General features: G+C 44.2%; 1 protein-coding gene across 1 annotated transcript in view; it reads right to left on the bottom strand.

Moving 5' to 3' along the window:
• FAM234B (family with sequence similarity 234 member B) overlaps positions 1-17,692 on the bottom strand; it is a 35,448-nt gene that overhangs the window by 2,555 nt on the left and 15,201 nt on the right. The window contains exons 4-12 of the mRNA XM_066264521.1: positions 16,477-16,665; positions 15,625-15,755; positions 9,277-9,424; positions 8,785-8,926; positions 7,684-7,827; positions 7,430-7,511; positions 4,824-4,976; positions 2,335-2,452; positions 469-689 (exon numbers count right to left, since the gene is read on the bottom strand). Coding sequence (XP_066120618.1) covers positions 469-689; positions 2,335-2,452; positions 4,824-4,976; positions 7,430-7,511; positions 7,684-7,827; positions 8,785-8,926; positions 9,277-9,424; positions 15,625-15,755; positions 16,477-16,665 — 1,328 coding nt within the window. The remainder of the gene's footprint in view (positions 1-468; positions 690-2,334; positions 2,453-4,823; positions 4,977-7,429; positions 7,512-7,683; positions 7,828-8,784; positions 8,927-9,276; positions 9,425-15,624; positions 15,756-16,476; positions 16,666-17,692) is intronic.

The raw sequence follows: 17,692 nt of genomic DNA, 5'->3' as shown, positions 1-17,692 counted from the left end.
AGGTCAAACTATTCCTCAATTTCCCTGTCTGTGTAGTCCCAACAGCTCGTAAGTGTCCCTCCGGAAAGGCCCAAAGACTTCGTTTTCCATGATAAGCTCTTGAATATTGAACTAGACCACAGTATTTGGGGCAGGGGTCCTGTGCCACAAGCCCAGCATGTTAGCCCAGAAAATGTTAGCAGTATCCACCCGCCTTAGTCACTAGGACAATAAAAACCATGACCCCACATTTCCAATGTCCCCTCAGGGAGAGGGTACCGTTTCCAGCTGAAAACAACTGAGTTCCAGTCCTCAACAGTGATGAAGCACCCTCAGACAACAGTGCTGGTCCAGAACAACTGATCCCTCATACTCAGCTACTCAAGAAGGCTCCCACTTTCTCCCTCATCTGAAAAGCAACGTTGAAGTTGGTGGAATTTGTCCTAAACCCTCAACAGTAACCAAGTATTTGTGTCAGAAGGTATTCACCTGCAGCGGAGAATCAACAAACTTTATCCTAGAGAGGAATCTTCGCAGCTCCCCACGGCCGATTTTGGGGGTGGTCTCCTTTAGCTGGACCATTTGGCCCTCCATCAGTGCCCACCGTAGACTAAGCTTGCTGACCACAAGGGGTGCTGGATGGCCTTCAGAGCTTGGCCCCGTTGTCCTGGTAACATAAAAGGCATCTTTCCAGAGGTCGTTAATTCCAACTGAGGAAGGACAAAAACGAGAGTAGTTAACAAGGACCAAAGACTTCCACTACCAGTAGAATGGTTTGGCTCAATAACTAGATTCATTCATTCATTTACACCTTCATTCATTCAGACAACAGGTTTACTGAGCACCTCAGATGCAAGGCACTGAGCCGAGCAGTGAACACATGGTGGTGAGGGGCCACAAGCCAGCGATCAGCACACTCTTCTGAGTCTTTGTACCATTTTTTCCCTGAAGCTGTTTCTAAGAAAACCCCAGATCAGGAAACTAGAAACTGTGCCAACTATGGTAACAATCTGGTAGAAAAGTGAGCACAACAAACTAGAAATTCTGAGAATTCCTAGATTGTCAGTAATGGTCACATGAACTATTACCTAGCCAGTGTTTATTCTGCCTCATCTTTAAAATAGGGGTTTATGCTATAGAAATGTTTACCTGAAACTTACATACTCTTATGGATCAATGTCACCCTATTAAATTTAATTTTCTAAATAATGAATAAATAAATAAGATAGGAGTTTATTTAAAAATGGTCTTGATTCTTAATTACCATTACTAAATTGTTCACTGAATGACAGTGTTTTATGCTAATACTGAAAACAGCTCATTCAGATCCAATCACGGGATTCTGCACGCGGACCTCTCCCCACTCTGCCCCCCCCCACAGCCAGTGGAGAGGTGTACTACAGGTCCCCAGTGTATCCCAACAAACTAGAGAGCATTAGCTTCCACTCTCAGGCAAATAAGTAAGGAGAGAGCAAGTGTTTAAATGGAAAGAGAATATGGAAAGTTGGAAAGGAAGCGTGGCCGGTCTGGTCCTCCCCAACCTCCCCCAGAAGGAACAGCAGATTCCCCTGGGCCACTGGGCCAGCCTACGGTGATAAATCTCTGAGCTGGGAACCATCAGACACTTCCAGACCAGCAGGTAGCAGTGACCGACTTTCTAGGACTTCAGTTTCCTGAATTACAGGTCCCTGATACAGGATCCCAATGTTGTGATATGATATAATTTAGATATACATATAAAGTAGAAGCATACTTCCAAAACATTACCAGTAGTGATAAGTGGTCAGAGTATGGACAATTTTTCTTTTTCCCTTTGATTTTTCTCCTGGTTTCATTTCTATACAATGGGAATGTTTCCATTCACTAGTCAAAGGACGGTCTCCACTGATCCTAATACAATGCCCTGAGAACACTTCTATCTCCAGCATGGTATCTCTCACTGTTACTTCTAAGTCCTGAGCTTCTAAACTCCCAAGAACTACTCTTGTTTGTATTCACAGCCCCTGGTGCAGTGCCGTGCATACAGGTGATGCTCAGTAAATGTCACTGAGTGAGTGCATGCATGAGTCATTGCCACTTACAGCCCTGTGGAAACAGGACTGCACTTGCCCCTCAGCTTGCCGCAGAGTCAGAGGGTATGGGTCCTCACCCAGTAAGCATGGTGCTCTTCCCAAAGGGAACTTTCCAGCAATGGCCCCGGGACTCCAGGGACACTGCAGAAAGCCAGAGTGGCTCAGCACAGCCCCGGCTGTCATCTGAAAGCATACATCCTTCCCTTGTAGCACAGGGTATTCTCCCACACAGACAGCACAACCTCTCCCCTGTCTGCACACGCACACTCCCACTGGCACTGACCCTCTGAAGCCGTAACTGTGCCCGTAGCATTGGCCAGATCCAGAAGAATTGAGGGGAATGCTGGATGCAGGAGATAAAGGTGGTGAAGGCTGGGAGGCTCAGTTCCTAGGATAACATCCTGACAATGAGAAGGAAAAAGGAAAAGCAAGAATAATTCTGCATTCCCACGCTCCGATGAAAAGGGCAGAGGAGACAGTGGTAGTTACTCGTGTCTTTCAGATGCTAAGCCCTGATCCCAACTATAGGGGAGAGAAACCCCCATACACGAGACATATTTCAAAGTCCTCAAAACACTGACTCATCACTCACTTCTTCAAACCACTATGGTCAGAAAATGCTTTCTCCCTTACAAGGAAAAAAAAGGAAGGAAGGAAATGTTCATGTCCCAGGACAGAAATCCCGAAGCAGAGACCTCGCAGTCTCCCGCCTACGGGAGCATTAGTGTGCTGGTTCATCTCCGGCAGCAGCTGGTATGGAGACAGTGTCTGCATATGAAACATGGTGTGCAGAGATACTTCCTTTCATTGGACATTAAAGCCAATTCCAAGTGTCAGGCTAAAACAAAATCATAAAATTCTTAACATTTACATTAATAAATAGAAGGCTAACCACACATTAGCAGTCATTAATTATAAAACAAAAACTGCAAGGCCTGAGTGTCAGTCTCCAAACTTCCTATAGCAGAAGAAAGGCACGTTGGAACTTCCCTTCATGGTACAACCTCTGGGCAGGCACACAGTGTGCAGCCACGCAGCTCTTCGAGCACAGAAATACAGAGCTCAGGTTAGGAAACAGCTGCTTTACCGGCTCCCCCCAAGCACCTCCCCTTTCCCGGGGCCATCTGAGGCCTCCCCTCCAGGAAGAAATGAAGCGAAAAATTACTATCTCCCCTGCCCCCACGTTTCTATATTGTCAGGATGGGAGGAAGTACCCTAAATGAGGGGAAGTGTGGGCGGGAAGCTGCAGCCACCACACTCCCACCACCACTCACAAAGCAAAAGCAGAAGAGGGCTTTTCCCGCAAACCCTTAGATCCCAAGCAGTACGGGAGGGCTGTCTAGCTTAGCTAACACAAGAAAATTACCAACCTCCTTCCTCACTGCCTACAATGTAAGCCCAAATTCCTTAGATCTTACACTATTTAACCCAAGTCTTTTTCAGCCTTCTCCTATAATTATTTACCTGTCCACCCCATGCTTCAAGAACGCCTGATGATTACCTAGACATGGGCTTCACACTGCTTTATCTACCCTTTGCCAGCCTTACTCCCCGTCAGACTAACTACACCATCCAGCTCGTTTCCTCACGTCAGCACACTTTTCATCCTTAGGTCTCCGACCTGAATACCAGCTCTTTCAGGAGCTCTCTAATCTCCCCAGACAAAATTACTAACTCCTTCCTTGTGTGCTCCCATCTACCATTCTCATTTGTACTTTGTATTACAACACTGGTAACATGCCTTTGTTTTGTAGTTATTTGAAGAGTCATCTGGTTCAATCCCCTCACATTTTATTAACTGAGAAAACCAAGAAGTTAAAATGTTAGGTAAACTGCCCACAGGCACATGTTAGGGAATAGCCAAATGAAGACTATCATCTAGACGTTAAGTCAATCTGATCCTCAATATGAGGGAATATTAGCAACTTCACTCACAGATAAAGCGCACAAAGCTCGGAAAAGTTAAGTGGCTTGTCTGAAAGCACACAGTTGGTGAATTTGGGACTTTAAGCTGTGCACCACCCCCCATCATCAGGGACCATCTGCCTTCTCTAGAAGGCCAACACTGTTTCCATCTATCCTAAGGTCCCTATAGAGAACATGGTACCAGGCACACAGTAGGTACTGATAGATGTGTTGAATAAAATCAAGGTGGGTCTCCCTAAAAACTCAAAGTACCTCTTATAGTGCCTGACTCATCAACCCCATCAAAATACTGCAGCACAGCATTTAAGACTTTCTCAATTCTGCGTGCCATGTATCGGACCTTCTCTTCCATGATCTCCCCAAGTGACCCTTTAGCCTGGGCAGCGTCCCTCCCCTCTGCTTTGCTGTCCCTGCCCCCACACCCGCTTTTCACAGTCTCTTTACTCAACTCAAGCCCAGCCTCACCCTCCACAAAACCTTCCCTGCCCATTCCAGACCAGTCATCCTTCTCTATCCCTCCAAAAACTGTAGCAGCTATGAATCACCTGTAAACGTGGACCTAGGGTCTCAGAAGGACTTTCCACCCTTTATCTAGCTTCCTGCTGCTGTAGCCAGTAGCCAAGTGGCTACTGTCAGCTTCCACAGTGCTCGGCTGAAAGGCAAGGGCGGGAAGCAGAGCTCAGGAGGAAGCAGGCTCCTACTTTGCCCACTCGAAGGCTGCTTGGTTCTACCCACAACCACTTGGAAGTGTGGCTGGTCTAAAAACACCTCCAGACCTAGTTGGCCGCATAGAGAAGCTGCCATCTGACAAAGTGACAAAGGGGTCCTCCTCTCAGGCTCACTCACGGAACTGGGAGATGCAGCTGACAGTCCCTCCGCCCAAAAGAGGAAGACAGACTTCTGTTCTGCAGTAACTGCTGAGGTGGTTGGTGTTTTCATGTGACATGGAACACTGTAACTCCAAGCAACAGAGCCAGAGTCCCCATCCACCACCACCATCTGCAAAAGAAAAAGCAGTGAGTCGAGCCCATCTCAGAAGGGCAGCAGGCCAAATACACATACACACACACACACACACACACACACACACACACTTTCAAATAACATACAGGAGCAGGTTGAGCTTATCAGATGTGAACAAATTGGGTGTTCCACTTTTCTGTGGTCCTTATTCCCACTCCAAAGAGCTTAAAGGACCACAGAATTCTCAGGTGGGAAGGGGACAGGATAAACCATCTTGTCCACCTCTCATTTTACAGAGGAGAGAAGGAAGGCTCAGAGACTGGAAGTGACCTAGATTGTCCCGTGCTTCCCACAGAGCAGCCTTCTGTAGTGGTGGTGCTGAAACCAGGTGCACCAGCAGCGCCTCGTTCCTGCCCTTCCCGCCCCCACCGCAGCCAAGCTCCTGCTTCAGGAACAGTGACTCAGGGAACGCCCTGTCCCTGGGCTGTGCTCAGAGTTTTCTGTGTTTGACTCTACTGGTGCCGTGGCACATGGAGCTCGGCCCTGAGGTAGTATCAAATTTAAAAGAGCACAGTCTAAACAGGCAAAAAATAAACTAAGAGAAAATTCACTCTTTCTTTGCAACTGTCAAAGGATAATTAAAGAAATTGACTTCATAATCCCTAGCAGCATTTATATCTCCTTTTACCACAAATGCCTCACAATTCTAGAGCCTGTAAAACCCCCAGGAACTCCCGTCTACCTCCAGCCCAGGGTCTTCGCCCTTTCTCCTCAATGTCTCTGCTCTTCAGAGTAGTGGAAAGACCACACTCCTACAGTCACTTTCCTATTCTCTCGGCTCTTGGCGCCTGCCCATCCTCCCATGCCCAGACTGCTCACAAAGGTCTTAGAGCCAAACTCCCCTGAGCAAGCAGAGAAGAAAACAGGCTAGCAGTTCAAGATTCCCCTTGAGAGTCCTGGGAAGAAAAGAGGTCTAGAGACACCACACTAAACAGTTTTATCCAGTCACATATATTACTTCCTTTAACTGTTGCAATAACCCTATCAAGGTAGTAGGCAGTGTTGTTACCCATTTTAAAGATGCAGAAACTGCAGCTTGGTGAAATTAGGCAATTTTCCAAGGTCAGCAATAAGTAGTGGAGTCAGGATTAAAACCCAGATCTTAACCCTCACTCAGCATCTCAGCCCTTAACCAACCTACCATATATACCCTTCTCCCTCAGAGCCACTAGAAATGCCAGTGAGCATTCCAACCTCTACCTGAAACTCCTCTGAAAGACAGCAAGACACGCTTCCGTCCCGCACAGCCCTGTGGGAAGGCTCTCCCGGCAGTGACACGTGAATCATCGGCTCTGTCCTCTGCTCGTGACCGAATCCCCTCCTGCATCCACACCTCACCCAAATCCCGCAGCCTTTCTCTCGCGGCCCTCCGTCGCTGCCCTCACTCCGACCTCTCTGGCAGGCACATCCTCAGTCCATCTCCATCTGCCCCTCGGGCAAACCTCTTCCCTGCTCCCAAGATTCCACATCCCCAACCCCTGACCAACACACAGCGTCTCCCGACTCTGCACTCGACCTGCTCTCCACATCCCGTGGCTGTGAACCCCCATGCCCGCAATGTGGCAGAGTGGCGTGGGGACAGGCATCCTAACGGCCACGAGTTACAGACAGTGGCCTTGTCTTCACCCGAGCTGTGTCTCCACAGACGCCATCTGTGTCCAACACAGAACTCGGCACACGTTAGAGGTGATGATTAAGTGTGTGTGTTCATTCGCTCTCAGGGAACAGCGTGCAATATATAGATACATATTTTACAGAGAAGATAAACCAAGAAGCTAGATCAGGTATCCCAAAAAATTTTTAAAAACTCTAATTCCACTTGTAATGTTAAAGAAATACAAAATTGTCTATCCAATCATTATATCCTCACCATATGTAATCTCACGTAAAAGCAGAGAGAACTCTTCAGTGTCCTTGGGACATGCCACACCATTCTATCCCTGGGTCTCTGTCCTCAGTGTTCCTCACCAGGCCTGCTTCCCTTCCTCCCCCTCCTCACAGAAATACAGTCAACGTTCAACACCCTGCTCATCTTTCCCTCTGTTATAAAGTCCTCCATAACAACCCACAGCACAGATAGCCTACCTTCTCGGCAATCTTTGGTGTGTAGTGTACATACTGAAGGATGACATTGCTTTATGCCTGCCTTTCCCCACCAAGACATGTCAGAAGGCTCCTGTTGCCAAACTATAAATTAGGAATCCATAGGAAGGTATGCCTGTGCAGGAAGGTTAGCTAGGAAAGCTTCCAGTGACAGATTTTAGCACTGAATTGTGAGCCTTCATTATATCCATTCAGCTAGACTTTAAGTTCTTTGAAGGAAGGGGCCATATTTTAGGTTCTTTTTCTCTCGCCCAGTGCCCGGTACACGGCTGCACACAAAGTATACATTTTATATGTTTTGATTGACTTGAGTCCAAAGATTTTACCTTTTTCATCCCAACTCCATCCTGAATCTGCAGAAGGAAGTCTAGTATCTGATCGTCAGTAAAATACCCAGGGGTAGGCTGGCTAAAGAGAACAAAGGAAGCGGAGGACAGTGAATAAGAAAGAGAGGAAAACAAGGAACTCTTCCCCTCCCTTCTACTGCATCCGCCCAGAGAGCAAACAATTGTTCTGGGGAGTTTATAAACACAGGAAAATGGATAAAAATAGCAAACATGAGAAGGAGCGCACTGCAAACCTGTGTAGGCCCTGAAGGCTTAATGTCCAGTAAGGTGTAAGATTCTGCCCCCGAAGCAGGACAAGGACCTGTCTGGTTGTAACCAGGAGGTTGCTGCAGTTGGAATCCGGCGCCTTCACCATCTGGAGCAGCTCAACACCATCACTGAATTACCAAGACACAACAGTCAGTCCCTGCTAGACAAGAGACCTGACCCACTGATTCCGACCTGAACTCGCGTACACGTGTGCGTGTACTCTTGCGTTCATCTCCCACCATTAGGGGAAGTCTGCTGTTCCAGCTCAATCTTATCTTCCTGAGCTTTAGAAACCAAGGATCCCTAGAAAATTCATGCAAGTTCATCTGGTAAAGGAAACAGAGCCAAAAAGAACAGCAGGGAAGCAAGATGGGGATCTGGACAGGAGTCCTGGAACTGGCGCTAAGCTTGGACAGCAACTCCTGGCATACACTTCATCAACTCATTTCTTTCTCTGTACTACAGGGACCATTTTGTTTAACATCTGTCAACTCCACTGAAACAACATGATACTGCCTCAGAAAAACGCTAAAAAAATGATTTGGAACTTCTAGTATTAAAGAATAAAGACCATTATTACCCAGGCCTGTGGTGAAATGTATAGAACACATGGCATATGAAAAACTATAGGCTCTTAGGTAAGAAATAAACAAAAATAGAAAATAAGATTTCCTGGGTGCTGTCCTGCTTCTGCCAAAATGATTATCAACTAAGAGAAAAATGCAGGAAGAGCAGGGTGGATACTTCAGTTCAGTTTTATAAATGGTTATTTTAAATAAATCTACCTTTCTACTTGAAGGTTCCCCAGCCTCACCCTGCCTCACTCTGACTCAGAACCTAAACAAATATCCTTCTTTGCAATTTATGTGCAAGGGGATCACACCTCATGGTCACTAACAATACACAGATATCAACACATTATGTTATCCAGAAAATGCCTCACTCCTGGTACCCTATCAGAAGATGATATACTAAGGCTATCACCCTTTCCACCCAAACCTCTACCCACATATTCACCAGCCCACCCAAACTTGGTCTCCATGGCACATGACAGCTTAGGACCTCAATGGCAAGGTCCATTATACCTGTAAATGTCAATGAGTTCAGACAGGTTGACGGATCTTCGCTTCTCCCATTCTGGCTCTTCTATCTGCAGAGAAGGTGGTGAGCTATCTCGATTTTGGGCCTGAACAAAAATGTCCCGCAGGGCGACCGCTTGGATATTTCCTAGCACCACAGGAAGAGCCAACACTGAGAAGCTGAATTTAATAGCACTCTCCCAGGATGAGCATCTGAGAGAAACACAGAGCGTAAGGACATGGGCCAGCCCATCCAGCCTGGTCCAACACGGGACGAACCGGGAAGGGATTATGCAGATGCTGGACAGAGAGTCTTCTCTTTGAGGAAGGCAGCAAGGGAGAGCAGTTCATAACCTGCAATAGGTGGGGGCCGTGAGCAGCCCCTACTACAGGAGGTGATAAAAGGCAGCACTTTCCAAGCTCTCACCTTGTCTCACAAGAGGCCTGATCACATCCATCAGTGGGGAACAGTAGCAAAAAAACAGTCTTCTTTCTTACCAAAGCCAAACAGGATGTAGACAGCCCCAGCGGCGGTGATATAAACCTGAGGACCAATCAGATTCCCCACTCCCACGACGTTGTACTTCACAGGTCGGCCCACTGGACTCCCTGTCCGGCCAGACACCAGCAGAAAGCACAGATCTGCCTGAAGAATTGAAAAAAGAGGGTTGAATCTATAGAAGCCCTATCACTTGCTAATCAAAGAGTTTCTCACACAGTCACTGCTTCATTGTTAGCTAAGGGTTCAGAAATTTTCCAAAGCTGGAAAGCACCAAGCCAAACCCAACTGACTTTATTCCCTAGCAGTAAGAAAGAGAGGCAAATGTCCCATTGCCTCATCAGATACACGCAAAGGGCATCGTACAGTAGCTCAGGCTTCTCTGAAGCACAGTTGCTACTGATGAACAGTCTCCTGCGACCCAGAATTCTAGCCTAGAGCCACATACAGGACAGCTGGCCTTTGGGTCTCTATTCTCATACCCAGAAATCCCCAGTGATATTTGGTTGCAATAAGAATCAATGCAGACACGGACCTCCCATCATAACATTATATATCTGGCCTGGCCACTCTCAACCTAATTCTGAAGCAATTATGGGCAAACTTTTTTCTGTGAAAGCCCAGATGGTAAATATTTAGGTTTTGTGAGCCAAATGGTTTCTGTAGTAACTACTCTACCTCTACAGTGCGAAAGCAGCCATAGGTAATACATGAAAGAATAGTTGTGACTGTGTTCCAACAGAACTTTATTTACAAAAACAAACAATGGGCCAAATCTAGTCTATAGGCTCTTGTTTGCCAACTGCTGCTCTAGAGGATTTTCTTTTGGGAAAGCAGTCGCTGATTGAGATATAAGAGGACTATAACAATACCCTGGCTTCAGTAAAGCTTTTGACAAAGTTTATCATCCTAAGTTCTCACGGACAAGATAAAGACAGTGATTTTCAGTGTACCCAGAGAGGAGTCAATGACAATCAGAGGGAGGTTTTAGTGGAATGTCACAGCACTCTGCTTTTGTCCTGATCCTATTAATCATTCTTATATAAAAAAAAAAAAACTTGAATGAATAGAATTCAAGCTTATCACAAGGTTGAGAGGAATAGCTAATATGCTGTATGATGAACTCAAAATCCAAAAATATCTTAGGCTGGAAAAAGGGTCAAAATCTGGAAAAAGAAATCAGGCCATTAATTAATTGATTTAATTAAAAAACATGGGTGTTCTAACCAATTACCAACAAAAACTAAATCTTAGAAAGGCTACCAGAGGCCCTGGCCAGTTGGCTCAGTGGGAGAGCATCGGCCCAGCATGTGGAAGTCCCAGGTTCAATTCTCAGGGCACACAGGAGAATCAACATCTGCTTCTCTACCCTTCCTCCTTCTCCTTCTCTCTCTCTTTTTCTCTCTCCATCTCCTTCCCGCAGCCATGACTCAAATGGTTTGAGCAAAGTAGGTCCTGGGCACTGAGGATGACTCCATGACCTTGCCTCAGGTGCTAAAATAGCTCAGTTGCTGAACAACTGAATAGCAGCCCCAAATGGGCAAAGCACTGACCAGTAGGGGGCTTGCCAGGTGGATCCTGGTCCAGGCGCATGCAGGAGTCTGTCTCTGCCTCCCCTCCTCTTAATTAAAAAAAAAAAAAAAAAAAGGCTACCACAATCATCGGCCGCATTAATGGAAATACAGAGTCTATATCAAAAGAAGTTAAAAATGTCCTTATGGGACTTATATAATGAAAACTATAAACCATTGTTAAGGGAAATCGAAAAAGATATAATGAGATGGAAGAATATACCTTGTTCTTGGCTAGGAAGAATAAATATAATCAAGATGGCTATATTACCCAAAGCAATATACAAATTTAATGCAATTCCCATCAAACTTCCAATGACGTTTTTTAAAGAAATAGAGCAAAAAATCATCAGATTTATATGGAACTATAAAAAACCCCGAATAGCCAAAGCAATTCTAAAGAAAAAGAATGAAGCTGGGGGCATTACAATACCTGACTTCAAACTATATTATAGGGCCACGACAATCAAAACAGCATGGTATTGGCAGAAAAATAGACACTCAGACCAATGGAACAGAATAGAAAGTCCAGAAATAAAACCACATATATATAGTCAAATAATTTTTGATAAAGGGGCCAACAACACACAATGGAGAAAAGAAAGCCTCTTCAATAAATGGTGCTGGGAAAACTGGAAAGCCACATGCAAAAGAATGAAACTGGACTACAGTCTCTCCCCCTGTACAAAAATTAACTCAAAATGGATCAAAGATCTAAACATAAGACCTGAAACAATTAAGTACATAGAAGAAGACATAGGTACTCAACTCATGGACCTGGGTTTTAAAGAGCATTTTATGAATTTCACTCCACAGGCAAGAGAAGTGAAGGCAAAAATTAATGAATGGGACTACATCAGACTAAGAAGTTTTTGCTCAGCAAGAGAAACTGATAACAAAATAAACAGAAAGCCAACTGAATGGGAAATGATATTTTCAAACAACAGCTCAGATAAGGGCCTAATATCCAAAATATACAAAGAACTCATAAAACTCAACAACAAACAAACAAACAATCCAATAAAAAAATGGGAAGAGGATATGAACAGACACTTCTCCCAGGAAGAAATACAAATGGCCAACAGATATATGAAAAGATGCTCATCTTCTTTAGCTATTAGAGAAATGCAAATCAAAACGGCAATGAGATACCACCTCACACCTGTTCGATTAGCTGTTATTAGCAAGACAGGTAATAGCAAATGTTGGAGAGGCTGTGGAGAAAAAGAAACCGTCATACACTGTTGGTGGGAATGTAAAGTAGTACAACCATTATGGAAGAAAGTATGGTGGTTCCTCAAAAAACTGAAAATAGAACTACCTTATGACCCAGCAATCCCTCTACTGGGTATATATCCCAAAAACTCAGAAACATTGATACGTAAAGACACATGCAGCCCCATGTTTATTGCAGCATTGTTCACAGTGGCCAGGACATGGAAACAACCAAAAAGCCCATCAATAGATGACTGGATAAAGAAGATGTGGCACATATACACTATGGAATACTACTCAGCCATAAGAAATGATGACATCGGAACATTTACAGCAAAATGGTGGGATCTTGATAACATGATACGAAGCGAAATAAGTAAATCAGAAAAAACCAGGAACTGTATTATTCCATACGTAGGTGGGACGTAAAAATGAAACTAAGAGACATTGATAAGAGTGTGGTGGTTACGGGGGGGGGAGGGGGGAATGGGAGAGGGAAAGGGGGTGGGGAGGGGCACAAAGAAAACAAGATAGAAGGTGACAGAGGACAATCTGACTTTGGGTGGTGGGTATGCAACATAATTGAACGACAAGATAACCTGGACTTGTTATCTTTGAATATATGTATCCTGATTTATTGATGTCACCCCATTAAAAAAATAAAATTATAAAAAAAAAATGTCCTTATGTTGCTATGACTGGTTATATCAGAAACAGAACAGTGTTTTCAGATATGGAAACCATATTTTAAAAGAGACATGAACAAACTGGAGTATAATTAGAAAGAAACCACAAAAGAGAGGCCTGGACTTCATGCGGCATGAGGAATAGTGTGAGAAATCAGAGCTGTCTAGCCTTTAGAATAGCAGGCTTAGCGGGATGAGGTTAACGGATAATGGGCGTTCATGCAGAAAGAGGATTAGATCCATTCAGACTAGCTTTATGGGCTGACACTGAGCAATGAATGGAAGCCACGAGAAAGAAGATTTCTCATCAATGACAGAATTTTCTAGACCTGACCAAAAACAAAATGGTCTGCTTCACAAACAAATTAGTGATACTGTCATCAGCCTGAGTATGCAGGAAGAGGATGGGTGCCTGAGAGTCTGCAACACTGCCTCCGAGATTACAGCATGGCACAAGGGGCTTATCCACAGGCTCCTCGGCCCCTCCCCACTAACGTTCTAGCCCAGATCAGTTCCTCTGACTACAAACCAGGCAGCTGTCCAAGCTCACCTCACTCACCCAGATCTTAGAATGTAACTGCTCTAAGCCAAAGACATCAGTGCTTCATTCCTTGTGAAGGAAGAGCCTTCTGCACCTGTAGCTTAGAGTAAACAGGTTCCTAAGGTTCTTTGTTGCTGGTATGGAGGTGAAAAAAGTATAAAGTATCAAGATAAAGCTACTGCTCTCAACCCATCGCTTCTCCAAGGTTTTTCTAGTACAATCTCTCACTCTTTTGGCAGAATGGAGACTATTCCATACCTGTACACTATTGTGCAAATGAGTCAATTCTCTGAGGCAAGCTGGGCACCGTTTGTTTTTTGGTAGGCACACAGACTCAAGGCATAGAACAGGGTCGGCAATATTAGAGGCTCCCCTTTACAAAGGGTCTCTAAAGGCCTGAACCGTTATCCCATCAACCACCGCTGGCAAAGGAGGTGCCAGACAGGATATTAAGGTTTACAGTATGAACTTGTTTGATGTCTTGTGCCTGCTAACCATCACTCCATTAAAAAGAAACTCCCCACACTTCCCACTCCGGGACCTTCGGAGAATCTCTGCCTGATACATGTGCTCATTGATATTTTCCCTAGGCCAGTGGTCGGCAAACTCATTAGTCAACAGAGCCAAATATCAACAGTACAACAATTGAAATTTCTTTTGAGAACCAAATTTTTTTAAACTTAAACTATACAGGTAGGTACACTGTTATTAACTTAGTCAGGGTACTCCTAAGCTGGCCACACTCAAGGGGCCAAAGGGCCGAAGAGCTGCCTGTGACTCACCAGCAGCGGTCTGCCGACCACTGCCCTAGGTTCCATCTTTACTCACAGGGACTGGGATAAAAAAAAAAGATCATGTGAGTAAGTCCAGAATTCTCGGTTTCGTCTACTTCAAGATCAACTGGCTGGTTGAAGAAAAACTAACAGGACCCTCAAAATTGACTAGGCTTCAGAAACTTTCCTTACCCACCTTCCTTCCTCTCATCTCACAAACAAGGTTTGCCTGGTGTTAGCAGAGCTCCTCCAAACTCATGATTAGTGGAGCACTTAAAGATCATTTATGGTGCTCTTGGCAGAAAACCATGAAACAGTGATAGATTTATTAATTCTGCCCTAAATAATAATTCTTGCAACTCCATGCCATATATGTATTATAGAAATCACAACAGCAAACACGAGGTCTATTAAAATTAAAATTATCCAATGAGGCAAAATGATCTATATCCACATTTTTCTACAACTATGCTTTCCCAATTGTTCAATTTCTTAGTCCACAGGATCTCCTGGCAGACTCACACTAGGAAGTCTTAGAGCAATGGTTCTCAACCTTTCTAATGCCGTGACCCTGCAATACAGTTCCTCATGTTGCAGTGACCCCAAACCAAAAAATAATTTTGGTGGCTACTTCATAACTGTAATTTTGCTACAGTTATGATTCGGAATGTAAATACCTGATATGCATTATGTATTTTCCGATAGCTTTAGGCGACCCCGCCAGGGTCACGACCCACAGGTTGAGAACTGCTCTCTTAGAGAAACTTTGAAATAAGCTCCAAGAAAAGCTTCAGAAATAATAACTTAAAACTGAGATAATTCTGTTCATTAATTCTGTAATTTAGGGAGAAAAAAAATACCTACAATTGTTTTTCCCTAAGCAGAGAATAATTAGTTCTAGGGCACGGGAGTACCAAGGCAGCATAATTCAGAAGCATAATTTAAGGACCACTGTGCTAGAATCAACTTCTGTATTGTCACAGCCTAAACTGCAACTCTCTTTTTCTTTGGTCATTGTTATTTCTTGCCCAACTTACCATTTTTTCTATATTTGTTTTATGAATTTTCTATCAGTCTGTCTTTTTGCTTCATAGTTAAAGTTAAATACATAAAAGAGAATAAACCTAAAAACACATACACAAGGTAAAAAAAAAAAAAGAAGCATTACTTTAAGTACTTTAAATAGGTTAACTCTAACTGCCATAGGGATCCTTTCAGTAGATATAACGTTACCATTCTACATACAAAGAAACCCGGGCTTGGACAGGATCCCTGGCTTACCCAAGCCCACAAAACTACAAAGTGATAGGGCAGAATTCAAACACAGAGCTATCTGGCTGCAAAACTCCACAATATCACAGTTGATGGAGCCATAAGGATACCACCAGGGAAATGGGTTCATAAAGGTAATTTATCCATTTAACCTCACAAAGTGAATTTATTTAAATCTTAGCCTACATAGAAAGAGGTTTCAAGCAGCACTTATAATAACAATACTAGGAACTAAGTGAAGCTAAACTGTTCCCTCTAAGAAACAAGGACCATTTAATATAGAGCATACCTGCAATTCCCCAACAGCCAGAACCACAAGATCTCTAACACCATCTTCATCCACATCTGGCAGCACCACCCCTGGGGCAGCCAGGGTACTGTTAGATAAGTAGTTTGGGTTTACAGTCCAAATGGCTTTTCCTGGGGAAGGACAAATAGGCTAATCACAATTATGGCTTTCTGCCTTGGGAAAAGGCAGCCACAATGCCCCCAGGCCAGGAAAGAGAAACCCAAGGACTGATCAAGAACAGCAACTCCTAATTCCTTCCTCCTTGCTGGGGAGGAAGGGTGCAGGGAGTGTGAGCCAGAATCCTCAAGTATCTAGCTAACAAACCCAGGGGGTTGTCACACCTAGATTTTTTAGATAAAATAGAGGTGCTTAAGTCTCTCCAGGAGAGAAGTGCCTACTTGTCTGGAACCTAGGAAGTGATCTGTTTTTCATTCCTTTCATCATATACACCTGAATGCAATAAGAAGATAAAAGGCCAAAACCACATGCCTCAGCAAAACTTACTTTCCTTGTGGAAATATTTTTCAATAGTTAATGCCCAGGTTTACAAATGGACCCCGTATATATTAAATATGAAGAGACAATGTTTAGCTGTCTTTTGTGCAAAGAACAGATTAGGGAGACTATTTAGAAACCAAAGGCCTCAAGGTAATTTTTGTTCAGGTTAAGCCATGGATCTAGCACTCAATCTATTCCAACCCTTTCTGTTATCTCCCTAAATAACCACCTTCCAAAGTAGCAAATCAGATTTTCCACCTTGTGAGAGTGGAAAGGTCCCTTACCCACCAGACTGTTCTAATCCAAGATTATGGTTCACTGGGGCAGAGACCTTTAGTGGCAAATGATCTTTACCTGATGTCGCATTGAACGCACTGAGCATCTTGTGTGTCCCGGTCACAAGACAGATTGTCCCGGCCACGTTTCCTGGCATCAGATCCAAACACGTGATATCTCGAGCCTCCTCAGGGAGAGCACTAGACCAGAGTGTGCTGCCATTCATCCCCGAAAGACACACGAGAATAGCAGCTGGCCTTGAGACACCTAAAAGCACAGAAAAGAGAGAAGAAAGGGAAGGAGGCAGAGGAAACAAAAGGTAGAGATGAGCAGGAGACCAGAAAACTAAAAGTAAATGGTGGTAAAGCAGCAACCCACACGTGTGCACTCAGCACCCTCCCATATTTTTGGCCAACAAGGTCTAAAAACAGAGTACCTGTCGTATCTGCTCAAATGTCTCTTGTCCAAGACAAGAGCCATGGACCTCCTCCAGGCTGCCTTATGCAACTCTATTCTTGCACCTCTCCCAACCCACTCGTTATGGTGTCTGTCACCTGAGCCCCACAGAACACTGATAGCCTTAGGGATCAAGACTGTTGCATTAATTCCTATACCCTCAGTGTCTTACAAAGCACCTGGTATGTAGCAACCAAGTGTTTTCTGAATAAAGACAGAAGCAAAAAAAATCACAAATATGAAAAAGTAGTTATTCAGAACAACAGCAAAAACTGGAGGGGAAGGTATGTTCAGAACAATGCGGCTAACCCAGAACATCTTCAGAGCAGAGAGCAGAAGATCTGATTCTAATCATCACTAGCAAATGCTCCCTGAGAGCAGAAAAAACATATTTAAAAAAATAAACCTGGAGGTTACACTTAGCAATGACCAGTAAATAGGTCTTCCTGGTCTGGAGTTCATTGTAATGAGCTGATTTGCTCCAGTCAGGAAAGAACATTTGGGAAAACTCAATGCCAAGGTCCAAAGATAGCTGGTAAAGGATTGCAGCAGCTCACCTCTTTAATACCTAATCCTTTACGTCAATAAACATAGCAGAATAATAACTTCTCTGCTGCCACTTTTACATTCACTTTCAGGATGGGATACCAACCCATCTCACACACTTTCCACCTCCAGCAACAACTAGTATTGTACACCTTCATGGTACCTGTTCCTCAGTGCTGCTAATTAAACACACAACCTAAAAACCAGGAACGAACTGTGGCTCACTGTTGCAACCTTAGTTGCCAGAAGCAGTGACACACATGACAAACTGTGGTGATAAATGCTAACATCC

The sequence above is a fragment of the Saccopteryx bilineata genome, chromosome 1, assembly GCF_036850765.1.
Source record: "Saccopteryx bilineata isolate mSacBil1 chromosome 1, mSacBil1_pri_phased_curated, whole genome shotgun sequence".
Classification (NCBI taxonomy): Eukaryota; Metazoa; Chordata; class Mammalia; order Chiroptera; family Emballonuridae; genus Saccopteryx; species Saccopteryx bilineata.
The sequence above is the reverse complement of the archived record's forward strand: the minus strand, read 5'-3'. Positions and strand labels throughout refer to the sequence as shown.